General features: G+C 32.1%; 2 protein-coding genes across 3 annotated transcripts; both read left to right on the top strand.

Moving 5' to 3' along the window:
- Positions 1-3,904: 3,904 nt before the first annotated feature.
- On the top strand, positions 3,905-6,573 carry LOC124355402 (piggyBac transposable element-derived protein 4-like). Of its 2 annotated transcripts, none has more exons than XM_046806527.1 (2): positions 3,905-4,537; positions 4,850-6,573. In XM_046806527.1, the coding sequence occupies exon 2, from the start codon at positions 5,187-5,189 to the stop codon at positions 6,501-6,503; it is 1,317 nt and encodes a 438-aa protein (XP_046662483.1). In that variant the 5' UTR covers positions 3,905-4,537; positions 4,850-5,186; the 3' UTR covers positions 6,504-6,573. Both variants share the same exon structure in this region, with proteins under 2 accessions (XP_046662483.1, XP_046662484.1).
- Positions 6,574-7,139: 566 nt separating this feature from the next.
- LOC124355996 (procathepsin L-like) lies at positions 7,140-9,538 on the top strand. Its single transcript, XM_046807141.1, has 3 exons — positions 7,140-7,154; positions 9,070-9,235; positions 9,330-9,538. The coding sequence occupies exons 1-3, from the start codon at positions 7,140-7,142 to the stop codon at positions 9,536-9,538; spliced, it is 390 nt and encodes a 129-aa protein (XP_046663097.1).
- The last annotated feature ends 6,717 nt before the right edge of the window (positions 9,539-16,255 follow it).

The raw sequence follows: 16,255 nt of genomic DNA, 5'->3' as shown, positions 1-16,255 counted from the left end.
CCCCTCCACCCCCTCGCCCACAGAGGTCAATGACCCCTCGCCCCCCTCCACCCCCTCGCCCACAGAGGTCAATGACCCCTCCCCCCCCTCCACCCCCTCGCCCACAGAGGTCAATGACCCCTCGCCCCCTCCACCCCCTCGCCCACAGAGGTCAATGACCCCTCGCCCCCTCCACCCCCACCCCCTCGCCCACAGAGGTCAATGACCCCCCCCCCTCCACCCCCTCGCCCACAGAGGTCAATGACCCCTCGCCCCCCTCCACCTCCAGAGGTCAATGACCTTCAAGGCCATTCGATGACCTTGACTTTGGATTTCAAGGTCACACTATGACCTTGACCTTGGACTTCAAGGTCACCCGATGACCTTGACCTTGGAATTTAAGGTCACCCGATGACCTTGACCTTGGACTTCAAGGTCACTTAATAGCCTTGACCTTCAGTTGTAAGAACGTTTCGTCATAACACTTGAGTCGTCATACAACTGTGACAACACCTGGCTATACGTAGTTTACTTATGATGTAATATTTATGACGTAAATATGAGATCATTGTAATAGTTTGTGGTATTACTGATATTGTATGTTGGCACAAGACATGCGCAGGAAGTAGTTTTCCTTCTGGAGTTTTTGATTCATTAATATTAATAAAGCGGATGACCAGAGTGATTAAGCCACGCGCAGTGCAATTTTGTTGCAACAGTATAATAATAAGTATTTATTCACTATGGTAATGGATTCAACGAAGTGCGTGTAAAGTAAACAAGTGTAGTTATGCAACGTGTGATACAGCCTTGAGGTTTCTTTATAAGCTGAGGAGGAAGTTTTACCCAACAGTGTTCTGTTCATGCTTTCCAAGACACTTCTAATATACAGGTATGTATTTCATACAATTACGTTCCATTATTTTCTACGTTTTTTGAAAAATATGTTGTTTTTCCAAAACTAACTATTGGTAAATTATTTACAAATTGTGTTAAACTAGTATTAATTTGGTTTTATTAAATAGATGAAAACAGTGCATTTTAAATTTTGTAATTTAAAAAATATTAAATTTCTTTTGTATTGATTATTAACGATTTTAATTTTTGTGTTTTAGAAATGGATTCTGAAACAGTCGTTGACTTGACACAATCCGAAGAGCATTCTTCAATACTACGTAAGCTTCTAAGTACTCCTCCACCTCCACCACTTAAACAGCAACAGAAACAGCAACAGCAACAGCAACAGCAGCTGACACAACAACCGTCTACTTCTTCATCTTTCGGTACGTCAGCAATGATGAGTTTCTTAACATTGACACAGATTATAGAAAATTTATGGATGATTGGGTTTCGAAGTTTGGATAGTTGGGAACAATTGGTTAGTCAACTGAAAAAATCAAAAGACATTTGCATGAACCCTATAGCAGTACAACTGCTATTTATTTTCCAAAACTTATGTGATTCTTTGACTAAATATTACCTAGTAGAAAATAATGACTTATCTGCAGATAAACAGGTTTATTATTTATTAGAAGAGCACACGTATGACATGTTATTAAGTATTTTTGATGATGTATTAAAAAATGTTACTAATGTTTCGTTTCCACTAAATATTGTACAAAAGATTCAGGATATCGGAAGAAGTAGATTAATAGAATTAGAAGGTAATACTGAACAAAAAGAGAGTAAAAAATTGAGAAAAGGAGTTAAAAGACCAAAAAGTGATTATTCGTCTGATTCAGATCAACTAAACTTTGATGATGACGATGATGAGGTTGACAAATTTGCTAAATTATTTAACCATAAAAATAATAAATCCTTATTCATATCACAACATTTACAGTACCAGTCTGGCGATCAAAAAAGAAAAATATCAACACCTGGCGAGACTGGTACTCATTTAATTAAAATTGAAATCACCGATGTTAAAGATTTGAAAAAATGTAAAAGTGAAAAACAATATTGGCAAAAAGTATCGAAAAAAGGCTATTTTTTATTAGACGTTAAAAAAATCCAGAAGACAAAAAAAAGTTTGAAGTAATTAACAATGTGTTAACGTCTGTTGGTCAAAACATGTTAAAAATGGACAGTGTAAAACAAGAAACAGTTACATTTGATAAAAAAGACAAATCGTACTAAATGTTAAGTAGAGTTTGTTAAATATTTTTAGGCTTACTATGTCTTATTGATTTTACAATAATTTTCTATATTAATTAATTAGTTATTATTTTTTCAGCTAGTAACACTCTAAAATTTATTCGACTGTCGGAAAATGGATTTCCACCCGAACGTTGTTCACCATTAGCTGCGGGCTTTGATTTAAGAAGTGGAGAAAATGTAGTTATAAAAAAATGGGATCGTAAATTAGTAAAAACAAATATTGCGATAGTATTACCAGACGAGTGTTATGGTCGAATAGCGCCGAGATCAGGTCTATCTTTAAAAAACGGTATACATGTAGGTGCTGGAGTTATTGATCCAGATTATAGAGGAAACGTAGGAATAGTGCTGTTCAATTTATCAAACGATAATTTCAGTGTAGAAATTGGTGATAGAATAGCTCAATTAATTTGCAAGCGAATAGTTTGGCCTGATATTGAGGAGGTTACTAAAAACAGTGTGTTAGAAAAAACTAGTAGAGATGAAAATGGTTTTTGGATCAACAGGATTAAAATAATTTTTTTTATTTTTTTCAGATCATAAATAATGGAATCTTTTCTACCATTTAAAAAAAGAAAACATACTTTTGTTTCTGAACCAATGAACATTGATAATAATGAAGAAGAAGAGCTCATGGAATTAGAACAGGAAAATAATTATTCTCTATCACCATCTACATCATCATCATCATTATCTTCTGATGAAAATAAATTATTAGAAGTTCCCAATTTAAAACGAAAAATACACAGATTAAAATTAGTATGTCCAAATTATAAATTTATAGAAATTGAAAATGCGTTTAAAGGTATTTTAAAAACGTACTATTTGAAAAACCAAGACAAAAATTTAAAAGATATTTGTTTAATTTTACAAGTTTCTAAAGAAGAAATAAAACAGTTGATATTAAATTTACTAAATGAATATGAAGCATTAAAATTTAACATTGTTGTTGAATGTACTTATATGAAACCTTTTACAAAGGAGACTCAAGAAGTGGCTTTTAAAACCTCTAATTTTACAGTGTTTCGTGAAAATTCTTTAAATAATATCTTGAGAAATATGTTTACAAAAATTTGTGGTGAAGAAAATGATTATTTAGGAAAAGGTAGCGGTTGGACATTACATTCTGTAGATGGAATTCTTGTACGATGTAGTAAGTATAGACCATTAGCCGGCTCTTCATACATTACTCTTCCAAAGTGTATTCAAAATAAAAAAGCTATTATTAATCCGCAAAATCTAGATGATGATAAATGTTTTCAATGGTCAATTCTAGCTCGTTATGTAGAAGGCGAGCATAGAGAACGTGTAGATGAAAGATATACATCTATAATTAATAACTTCAATTTTAATGATTTAGTTTATCCATGCACTTTAAAACAAATTAAAAAATTCGAAAAAAATAATTTTGGAATAAGTGTAAATGTTTATGGTATAAATAAAACATTCGAAATTTATCCACTCAGAGTATGTGAAGAAGAAGCTGAAAATCATTTTGATTTATTGTTATTGTCCAACGATCAAGGTATTAACCACTATTGTTATATTAATGATTTTTCAAGATTAATTAGAACACAAATTTCACTCAATACGAAAAAAAATGATATTTTGTAAAAGATGTTTTGCTCATTATTCAGGAATTGATAAACAAGTAAAATTAAATGCTCACAAATTAAACTGTAAAAATCAATAAGCCGTTAAAAGCACAAATGCCGGATAATCCATCAATTTTAAAATTTACAAATTTTCATTTTAAGTTTAACCTCTTAACGCCCACTGTGCCAAATTTGTCACATACCCATTTTATGCATGTAGTATAGTGTCAGAATGAAAATTACAACCTTAAATGCCCATTGTGACACATATGGAACTATTTTGAATAATTTACTGTACTGTGCTGTTGCCTGGTGGCAGTTATGTGAACTACAGCCAGTGAGCAGATCTACCATACACAGTAAACACCAATTCTTCATAACCTCTAAGTCTTCATACCTGTATTTAGCAGAAAAAAAGTAAGTACCCTTTTTATAAAATATGGTCTAGTTTACATAGTTAACTGAAAGTGTGTTACAGTAGTTTTAGTTCATAAAATATGTCTAGTTTATGTTTTATGATGCTTTTTAGGTTTGTGCCAAATTTGTCACATTGGGCACAACTGTAAAACTGCAGTTTTTCAGTTCGTCCCAAAAATGGCACATTGGGCATTAAAGTCAACCTACAAGCTTTTTGTACAACAATGTTTATTTTTGTCAGATGTCACATTGTCGACTAAGAAGACATAACAACACAACTTCGCTTTTACCCCCCGATGACAGTGAAGACAGTTTGGTGGATGACTCAGATGAGGATCCAGATTACACCCCTGGCCGTGACAAAAAGAACAAGTTAGCCTTATTTTGTAAGTTTATTTATACCATTAATTCCATAATTAAACTTAGTTAGGCTCATACTTACTAATCTAAATTTATATTCAATACTAATAGGCTATGTTCTGTTTATTATATGTCTTTTCTTGTTATGACAGCACCATTTTTAATGCACACGGTTAGGATAATTCAGATTATGTTACACTAGGCTGTATAGAAAATTGTTTCAGCGGTGCTGTTATATACTAGTAAAGACCTCAATATGTTATTTATTTTAGTGTGAAATACATACTTTTTTGTGGTTTGAAAAAAAGCAAGGCAACAGCGAGTTTGTTTTGTTTCAGTGAACAATGCAGCGAGCTCCAGTGATGTCACAGATGAAGACGAAGAGAACATCCCTTCAACGTCTACAGCCACAAAAAAGAAGATTCCAAAAAAACCAGCACCTGCTTGGAATGAAGTGAATCCAGATAACAGTGAGAAACCTTCTCCGCCAATGCTAGAATTAAGTAACGAACATGTACTTCAGTCTCCAGTTGACTACTTCAAAGATTTTTTTGACAATGACCTTTTAACTTTGATTGCTACTCAGTCAAACTTGTATAGTGTCCAAAAAATCCGAATAAACCCTTGAATACCTCAGAGAAGGAAGTAGAGCAGTTTATAGGCATTTGCATCTACATGAGCATTTATGGTCTACCTAGGAGTAGGATGTATTGGAATGGAAATACACGAGTAGAAAAGGTTGCACATGTTATGTCACGTAACAGATGGGAGGAACTGAAGGCCAACTTGCACTTCAATAACAATGATCACATGCCATTACAGAATGATCCAAACAAAGATAGGCTATTTAAAATCCGCCCACTAGTTGATGCTCTTCAAAACAAATTCAAAAACATTCCTATTGAGGAACAAATGCTCTGTGTTGATGAACAGATTGTGCCCTTCAAAGGCACATCTTTACTAAAACAGTACAACCCGATGAAACCCCACAAGTGGGGATACAAACTGTTTGTACTTTGTGACAGCAAGGGTCTGATTCACAATTTTGAGATCTACACTGGTCGCATACTACCTGCTACTTCCCTACCTGACATTGGAGCTAGTTCAAATGTTGTTTTACGACTGGTTGAACACTTGCCTCGTAATGAAAACAAATTCTTAATCTATTTTGATAACTGGTACTCATCACCAGCTCTCTTAGTGACTCTAGCAAATATTGGTTTCCAATCCCTCGGGACCATTCGACTAGGACGATTTCCAGGCTTGTTGTTTTCATCTGACCAAGAAATGAAAAAGAAAGGCCGTGGGTCTTATGAGGAAAAAGAGGCAACAATTGATGGGGTAAAAATTAGGGCTGTAAAATGGTTAGACAATCGAGGGGTGTCTCTTGCGTCAACTTTTGAGTCTGCTTGCCCTATCAACACTGTGCAACGCTTTGACTCTAAAGGTCGTGAGCAGATTGATGTCACTTGCCCTAAAATCGTTACAACATACAATAAGTTCATGGGGGGAGTGGACCTTCTAGATGGACTTATCAGCTACTACCGAATTAATCTAAGATCTCGGAAGTTTTATTTGAGGTTTTTCTTCCACTTTGTTGACGTAAGTATTGTCAATGGATGGCTTCTCTTCAGACGAGACTGTCAACATAATGGAATTGCTAAGCAGGGAGTAATGGATTTGCTAGCTTTCCGGTGTGAGGTGGCCGAGTCTCTTTGTAACTTAGGAGCTGACCCAATAAAAAGAGGAAGGCCATCAACAGACAGGGTAGAGAACGAATTTTCAAAGAAAAAGAAGAAAGGTCCATGTGTCAATATCCCTATACCAGATGTTAGAAAAGATGGAGTTGGACATTGGCCATCTGTTGTCGAAGATAGGCAGAGATGCAAGCATTCCTTCTGCAAGCAGAAATCATCCATTATGTGTGAAAAGTGTAAAGTTCACCTCTGCCTAAACAAAGGAAAGAACTGTTTTGTGGATTTCCACTTGTAAGGTGCTCCTTATACTGTGTAGTAATGTGTTTTACTTATAATTCTAAATATACTGTAATTATGAAGCAATATACTATTAGTTTTTCTTATGTCCTGTTTACTTTCTCTAAAGTGCACTATTTTCTCTATTGCCCAATGTGCCAGATTTGGCACTTACCCAAAATTTGGTTAAATAGTAAATTTAAAAATCTGAAAAAAATTACAGGTCATCTAAGTACCATTTAAAGTAACTTTTAGCATAAAATAATTTTTTTTATATACTGCATCATGTAGTGGGCATTAAGAGGTTAAGGTTCCAGTTGTTGCTTACTGCGATTTTGAATGTATTTTGAAAAAAGTTGATGAACAGCAATCAAAGTACACAACCATTAATGAAATACATGAACCAATGAGTTTTTGTGTGTATTTAGTTATTGATAAAGACTTTCCGGAACATATGACATCTCAATTGCCAAATGAACCGTATCTTTATAGAGGTCCTGATGCAGCTTCAAAATTTATGGATTATCTAATTTCAATTGCAAATTTGTTAGCAGAATTAATTGATATTAATAGACCTATGATACCATTGAGTGATTATGAAAGAAATAGAATTAAATCTATTAATAATTGTGAATTGTGTAATTTAGAATTTACCATGATTGAACAACCTGTAAAAGATCATTGTCACTTTACTGGACGTTTTAGAAATTTACTCTGTAACAAATGTAATTTGAAAAGAAAAAATCAAACATGTTTACCAATATTTTTGCATGGAAGTTCTAACTATGACACACATTTTATTGTTAAACAGTTAGGTTGTGACCAACAAAAAATTAATGTTATTCCGAATTCTTCAGAAAAATATGTTAGTTTTTCTAAAAACACGACTGGTAAAATTAAATTACGTTTTCTTGATAGTTTTAGATTTTTAAATACCAGTCTAGCTCAGTTAGCAAATAATTTACCAAAAGAAAGATTTTATCATACTAAATTATTTTTTAATAATGAAAATGATTTACCTTTTGTTACTAGAAAAGGTGTGTATCCTTATGAATATACAGATTCGTGGGAAAAATTGGAAGAAACTCAATTACCTGCAAAAGAATGTTTTTTTTAACAAAATGTCAGAAGAACATATTTCAAATGAAGAATTTGATCATGCCAAAAAAGTTTGGTCACGATTTAACTGTCAAACATTAGGTGATTATTCTGATTTTTATCTAAAAACTGATGTATTATTATTAGCAGATATATTTGAAAATTTCCGCATTATATGTCTTAATAATTATGAATTAGATCCAGCTAATTACCTAACTCTTCCTAGTTTAACATTTGATGCGATGTTAAAATTTACAGAAGTAGAATTGGAATTATTAAACAATTATGACATGTATATGTTTATTGAAAAAGGAATACGTGGCGGTATTACTAGTTGTATAAAAAGACACGCTATAGCAAACAATAAAGATTTAAATGATACATTATTTGATTGTAATAAACCCTCTAATTATTTGACATATATAGATGCAAATAATTTATATGGCTGGGCCATGATCAAACCTATGCCAAAAGATGGATTTAGATGGTTAACAAATAAAGAAATAAAAAGATTCAATGTACAATCAATAACAAATGATAGTCCTATTGGATATATTATTGAATGTAATATTGGTTATCCATCATATTTACACGATTATCATAATGATTTACCATTTCTACCTGAAAAACAATGTCCGCCAAATTCAAAACAAGTTAAATTACTCACTACTCTTAATGATAAAGAATATTATGTGTGTCATTATGTCAACTTAAAACAGGCACTAGATAATGGATTAGTTTTAAAAAGAATACATCGAATCTTACAATTCAATCAGAGTCCTTGGCTTAAATCATATATTTTATTTAACACTGAAAAGAGGAAACAGTCGAATAATGAATTTGAAAAAGACTTTTATAAATTACTTAATAATGCAATGTTTGGCAAATCAATAGAAAATGTTCGAGACAGACTTAATTTAGAATTAGTAAATACTGAGAAAAGATTGTCAAAATTGATTTCCAGACCTAATTTTAAAAACCGAATAGTTTATTCAGAAAATTTAAGCGCAGTAGAATGTAGTAAAGATGTTGTATTGTTTAATAAACCTATTTATATTGGATTTACAGTCTTAGAATTAAGCTAATTTCACATGTACGATTTTCATTATAACATAATGAAACCATTTTATCCAAATAAAATAAACTTGACTGGATAAAATAAAAATAAAATAAACTTGATTTGACTGGAATCGGTCAAAAATTATTGATATGTGGTGTAGAAAAAATAGTACGCTTGCTGGATATTAATACTATACATACATAATATATATTGCTAAAATTCGTATTTTTATGCTTTTCTTACATAGTAAATTATTATAGTAGTTAAAATATGTTTAAGGGAATTTTGTAGCCTTGCATGCCACAATCCTATAATGGAAACGGAACGTTTTGCCGTCACCACGGCTTGTTTTACTTTCAGTGTTTACCCTGAAATGTTATATGCATCTAGCAAAACATGAAAACAAGAAACATGTTTTTATTTACAGAGTGACACTTGCCGCTACGACCCCAAGAACAAGGGAGCCACCGACAATGGATTTGTTGACATCACCTCAGGCAGTGAGAAGGCTCTGCAGAAGGCTGTGGCTACGGTTGGGCCGATCTCAGTCGCCATTCTGGCTAAACACACTTCCTTTAAACACTACAAGAGTGGTAAGTTCATACTGCAGTAACTAACTCCACCTGTGGCAACTCGACTAACCTTGTATTTGTCCTCGTCACATAATGTGCTCTCATTTTTGTCCAGGAGTGTACAAGGATCCCGACTGTTCTTTAATAGTTTTGGACCACGGAGTTCTGGCTGTTGGCTACGGCTCAGCCAAGAAGGGCGGCGCCTACTGGCTGGTGAAGAACTCCTGGGGAAGTAACTGGGGCATGAACGGCTACGTCATGATGGCCAGGAACTTCCACAACATGTGCGGTATCGCCACAATGGCCAGCTATCCTAAAGTTTAATCACTTCCTTTGTGTATGACATATGAACCATTTATTAAAGTTACTTGAACATTGAAACCTTATTTATTTTTTAACATTGTATGATTATTAATATCGCTAATTAAAAAGAAAAGTGTTACATCTCAAAATGTTCCGCCTCGTACCGCCAGGAAGCATATATAGTGTCATATATCAGATAGTTTGTTATACTATAACATAAAGTAGCATTTATTGATATTGATAATAAATATACTATACTAATAATATTACTAAAGTAGAGAGAAATTGTATGTTCTAGGACAACCGTTACACGGCCAAGGTCACACAACATCAACACAAAGGTCAATGACCCCTCGCCCCCCTCCACCCCCTCACCCACAGAGGTCAATGACCCCTCGCCCCCCTCCACCCCCTCGCCCACAGAGGTCAATGACCCCTCCCCCCCCCTCCACCCCCTCGCCCACAGAGGTCAATGACCCCTCGCCCCCTCCACCCCCTCGCCCACAGAGGTCAATGACCCCTCGCCCCCTCCACCCCCTCGCCCACAGAGGTCAATGACCCCCCCCCCTCCACCCCCTCGCCCACAGAGGTCAATGACCCCTCGCCCCCCTCCACCTCCAGAGGTCAATGACCTTCAAGGCCATTCGATGACCTTGACTTTGGATTTCAAGGTCACACTATGACCTTGACCTTGGACTTCAAGGTCACCCGATGACCTTGACCTTGGTATTTAAGGTCACCCGATGACCTTGACCTTGGACTTCAAGGTCACTTAATAGCCTTGACCTTCAGTTGTAAGAACGTTTCGTCATAACACTTGAGTCGTCATACAACTGTGACAACACCTGGCTATACGTAGTTTACTTATGATGTAATATTTATGACGTAAATATGAGATCATTGTAATAGTTTGTGGTATTACTGATATTGTATGTTGGCACAAGACATGCGCAGGAAGTAGTTTTCCTTCTGGAGTTTTTGATTCATTAATATTAATAAAGCGGATGACCAGAGTGATTAAGCCACGCGCAGTGCAATTTTGTTGCAACAGTATAATAATAAGTATTTATTCACTATGGTAATGGATTCAACGAAGTGCGTGTAAAGTAAACAAGTGTAGTTATGCAACGTGTGATACAGCCTTGAGGTTTCTTTATAAGCTGAGGAGGAAGTTTTACCCAACAGTGTTCTGTTCATGCTTTCCAAGACACTTCTAATATACAGGTATGTATTTCATACAATTACGTTCCATTATTTTCTACGTTTTTTGAAAAATATGTTGTTTTTTTTCCAAAACTAACTATTGGTAAATTATTTACAAATTGTGTTAAACTAGTATTAATTTGGTTTTATTAAATAGATGAAAACAGTGCATTTTAAATTTTGTAATTTAAAAAATATTAAATTTCTTTTGTATTGATTATTAACGATTTTAATTTTGTGTTTTAGAAATGGATTCTGAAACAGTCGTTGACTTGACACAATCCGAAGAGCATTCTTCAATACTACGTAAGCTTCTAAGTACTCCTCCACCTCCACCACTTAAACAGCAACAGCAACAGCAACAGCAACAGAAACAGCAACAGAAACAGCAACAGCAACAGCAGCTGACACAACAACCGTCTACTTCTTCATCTTTCGGTACGTCAGCAATGATGAGTTTCTTAACATTGACACAGATTATAGAAAATTTATGGATGATTGGGTTTCGAAGTTTGGATAGTTGGGAACAATTGGTTAGTCAACTGAAAAAATCAAAAGACATTTGCATGAACCCTATAGCAGTACAACTGCTATTTATTTTCCAAAACTTATGTGATTCTTTGACTAAATATTACCTAGTAGAAAATAATGACTTATCTGCAGATAAACAGGTTTATTATTTATTAGAAGAGCACACGTATGACATGTTATTAAGTATTTTTGATGATGTATTAAAAAATGTTACTAATATTTCGTTTCCACTAAATATTGTACAAAAGATTCAGGATATCGGAAGAAGTAGATTAATAGAATTAGAAGGTAATACTGAACAAAAAGAGAGTAAAAAATTGAGAAAAGGAGTTAAAAGACCAAAAAGTGATTATTCGTCTGATTCAGATCAACTAAACTTTGATGATGACGATGATGAGGTTGACAAATTTGCTAAATTATTTAACCATAAAAATAATAAATCCTTATTCATATCACAACATTTACAGTACCAGTCTGGCGATCAAAAAAGAAAAATATCAACACCTGGCGAGACTGGTACTCATTTAATTAAAATTGAAATCACCGATGTTAAAGATTTGAAAAAATGTAAAAGTGAAAAACAATATTGGCAAAAAGTATCGAAAAAAGGCTATTTTTTATTAGACGTTAAAAAATCCAGAAGACAAAAAAAAGTTTGAAGTAATTAACAATGTGTTAACGTCTGTTGGTCAAAACATGTTAAAAATGGACAGTGTAAAACAAGAAACAGTTACATTTGATAAAAAAGACAAATCGTACTAAATGTTAAGTAGAGTTTGTTAAATATTTTTAGGCTTACTATGTCTTATTGATTTTACAATAATTTTCTATATTAATTAATTAGTTATTATTTTTTCAGCTAGTAACACTCTAAAATTTATTCGACTGTCGGAAAATGGATTTCCACCCGAACGTTGTTCACCATTAGCTGCGGGCTTTGATTTAAGAAGTGGAGAAAATGTAGTTATAAAAAAAATGGGATCGTAAATTAGTAAAAACAAATATTGCGATAGTATTACCAGACGAGTGTTATGGTCGAATAGCGCCGAGATCAGGTCTATCTTTAAAAAACGGTATACATGTAGGTGCTGGAGTTATTGATCCAGATTATAGAGGAAACGTAGGAATAGTGCTGTTCAATTTATCAAACGATAATTTCAGTGTAGAAATTGGTGATAGAATAGCTCAATTAATTTGCAAGCGAATAGTTTGGCCTGATATTGAGGAGGTTACTAAAAACAGTGTGTTAGAAAAAACTAGTAGAGATGAAAATGGTTTTGGATCAACAGGATTAAAATAATTATTTTTATTTTTTTCAGATCATAAATAATGGAATCTTTTCTACCATTTAAAAAAAGAAAACATACTTTTGTTTCTGAACCAATGAACATTGATAATAATGAAGAAGAAGAGCTCATGGAATTAGAACAGGAAAATAATTATTCTCTATCACCATCTACATCATCATCATCATTATCTTCTGATGAAAATAAATTATTAGAAGTTCCCAATTTAAAACGAAAAAAACACAGATTAAAATTAGTATGTCCAAATTTATAGAAATTGAAAATGCGTTTAAAGGTATTTTAAAAACGTACTATTTGAAAAACCAAGACAAAAATTTAAAAGATATTTGTTTAATTTTACAAGTTTCTAAAGAAGAAATAAAACAGTTGATATTAAATTTACTAAATGAATATGAAGCATTAAAATTTAACATTGTTGTTGAATGTACTTATATGAAACCTTTTACAAAGGAGACTCAAGAAGTGGCTTTTAAAACCTCTAATTTTACAGTGTTTCGTGAAAATTCTTTAAATAATATCTTGAGAAATATGTTTACAAAAATTTGTGGTGAAGAAAATGATTATTTAGGAAAAGGTAGCGGTTGGACATTACATTCTGTAGATGGAATTCTTGTACGATGTAGTAAGTATAGACCATTAGCCGGCTCTTCATACATTACTCTTCCAAAGTGTATTCAAAATAAAAAAGCTATTATTAATCCGCAAAATCTAGATGATGATAAATGTTTTCAATGGTCAATTCTAGCTCGTTATGTAGAAGGCGAGCATAGAGAACGTGTAGATGAAAGATATACATCTATAATTAATAACTTCAATTTTAATGATTTAGTTTATCCATGCACTTTAAAACAAATTAAAAAATTCGAAAAAAATAATTTTGGAATAAGTGTAAATGTTTATGGTATAAATAAAACATTCGAAATTTATCCACTCAGAGTATGTGAAGAAGAAGCTGAAAATCATTTTGATTTATTGTTATTGTCCAACGATCAAGGTATTAACCACTATTGTTATATTAATGATTTTTCAAGATTAATTAGAACACAAATTTCACTCAATACGAAAAAAATGATATTTTGTAAAAGATGTTTTGCTCATTATTCAGGAATTGATAAACAAGTAAAATTAAATGCTCACAAATTAAACTGTAAAATCAATAAGCCGTTAAAAGCACAAATGCCGGATAATCCATCAATTTTAAAATTTACAAATTTTCATTTTAAGTTTAAGGTTCCAGTTGTTGCTTACTGCGATTTTGAATGTATTTTGAAAAAAGTTGATGAACAGCAATCAAAGTACACAACCATTAATGAAATACATGAACCAATGAGTTTTTGTGTGTATTTAGTTATTGATAAAGACTTTCCGGAACATATGACATCTCAATTGCCAAATGAACCGTATCTTTATAGAGGTCCTGATGCAGCTTCAAAATTTATGGATTATCTAATTTCAATTGCAAATTTGTTAGCAGAATTAATTGATATTAATAGACCTATGATACCATTGAGTGATTATGAAAGAAATAGAATTAAATCTATTAATAATTGTGAATTGTGTAATTTAGAATTTACCATGATTGAACAACCTGTAAAAGATCATTGTCACTTTACTGGACGTTTTAGAAATTTACTCTGTAACAAATGTAATTTGAAAAGAAAAAATCAAACATGTTTACCAATATTTTTGCATGGAAGTTCTAACTATGACACACATTTTATTGTTAAACAGTTAGGTTGTGACCAACAAAAAATTAATGTTATTCCGAATTCTTCAGAAAAATATGTTAGTTTTTCTAAAAACACGACTGGTAAAATTAAATTACGTTTTCTTGATAGTTTTAGATTTTTAAATACCAGTCTAGCTCAGTTAGCAAATAATTTACCAAAAGAAAGATTTTATCATACTAAATTATTTTTTAATAATGAAAATGATTTACCTTTTGTTACTAGAAAAGGTGTGTATCCTTATGAATATACAGATTCGTGGGAAAAATTGGAAGAAACTCAATTACCTGCAAAAGAATGTTTTTTTAACAAAATGTCAGAAGAACATATTTCAAATGAAGAATTTGATCATGCCAAAAAAGTTTGGTCACGATTTAACTGTCAAACATTAGGTGATTATTCTGATTTTTATCTAAAAACTGATGTATTATTATTAGCAGATATATTTGAAAATTTCCGCATTATATGTCTTAATAATTATGAATTAGATCCAGCTAATTACCTAACTCTTCCTAGTTTAACATTTGATGCGATGTTAAAATTTACAGAAGTAGAATTGGAATTATTAAACAATTATGACATGTATATGTTTATTGAAAAAGGAATACGTGGCGGTATTACTAGTTGTATAAAAAGACACGCTATAGCAAACAATAAAGATTTAAATGATACATTATTTGATTGTAATAAACCCTCTAATTATTTGACATATATAGATGCAAATAATTTATATGGCTGGGCCATGATCAAACCTATGCCAAAAGATGGATTTAGATGGTTAACAAATAAAGAAATAAAAAGATTCAATGTACAATCAATAACAAATGATAGTCCTATTGGATATATTATTGAATGTAATATTGGTTATCCATCATATTTACACGATTATCATAATGATTTACCATTTCTACCTGAAAAACAATGTCCGCCAAATTCAAAACAAGTTAAATTACTCACTACTCTTAATGATAAAGAATATTATGTGTGTCATTATGTCAACTTAAAACAGGCACTAGATAATGGATTAGTTTTAAAAAGAATACATCGAATCTTACAATTCAATCAGAGTCCTTGGCTTCAATCATATATTTTATTTAACACTGAAAAGAGGAAACAGTCGAATAATGAATTTGAAAAAGACTTTTATAAATTACTTAATAATGCAATGTTTGGCAAATCAATAGAAAATGTTCGAGACAGACTTAATTTAGAATTAGTAAATACTGAGAAAAGATTGTCAAAATTGATTTCCAGACCTAATTTTAAAAACCGAATAGTTTATTCAGAAAATTTAAGCGCAGTAGAATGTAGTAAAGATGTTGTATTGTTTAATAAACCTATTTATATTGGATTTACAGTCTTAGAATTAAGCAAATTTCACATGTACGATTTTCATTATAACATAATGAAACCATTTTATCCAAATAAAATAAACTTATTTTATATTGATACTGATTCATTTTTTTATGAGATATTCACTAAAGATTTATATGAAGATTTCAATAATTTAAGTATAAAAAAATATTTTGATATGTCAGATTATCCAAAAAATCATAAATGTTATTTTGTAGAAAATAAAAAAAAATTAGGCTGTTTTAAAGACGAATGTATGGGTATTCCTATAGTAGAATTTATCGGATTAAGGAGCAAACTTTATACCTACAGAACTATGAACGATTTGTATTTAGAAGAAAAAAAGATGAAATTAAAAAAAGCTAAAGGTGTAACAAAATCTGTAATAAAAAATCATATTAATTTTTATGATTATAAAAATTGTTTATTTTCATCATGTAACATTAGAAAAGAAATGAGAATGTTTCAATCAAAAAAACATACTCTAAGAACAGTAACAATAAACAAGTTGGCTCTAAATGGAAATGATGATAAAAGATGTATTCAAAAAGACGGAGTACACACATTAGCGTATGGTCACACAAAATTGAAAATTTAATTTTTACATATCCATTTCT

Source organism: Homalodisca vitripennis, chromosome 2 (assembly GCF_021130785.1).
Source record: "Homalodisca vitripennis isolate AUS2020 chromosome 2, UT_GWSS_2.1, whole genome shotgun sequence".
NCBI lineage: Eukaryota > Metazoa > Arthropoda > Insecta > Hemiptera > Cicadellidae > Homalodisca > Homalodisca vitripennis.
The sequence above is the reverse complement of the archived record's forward strand: the minus strand, read 5'-3'. Positions and strand labels throughout refer to the sequence as shown.

What these genes read in the sequence shown, in the direction of transcription:
- LOC124355402 (XM_046806527.1), top strand. Translation starts at nt 5,187, where the DNA reads ATGAGCATTTATGGTCTACCTAGGAGTAGGATGTATTGGAATGGAAAT.
- LOC124355996 (XM_046807141.1), top strand. An exon ending in CTTTAAACACTACAAGAGTG is followed by an intron (nt 9,236 to 9,329) that starts GTAAGTTCATAC and finishes ATTTTTGTCCAG; the next exon opens with GAGTGTACAAGGATCCCGAC.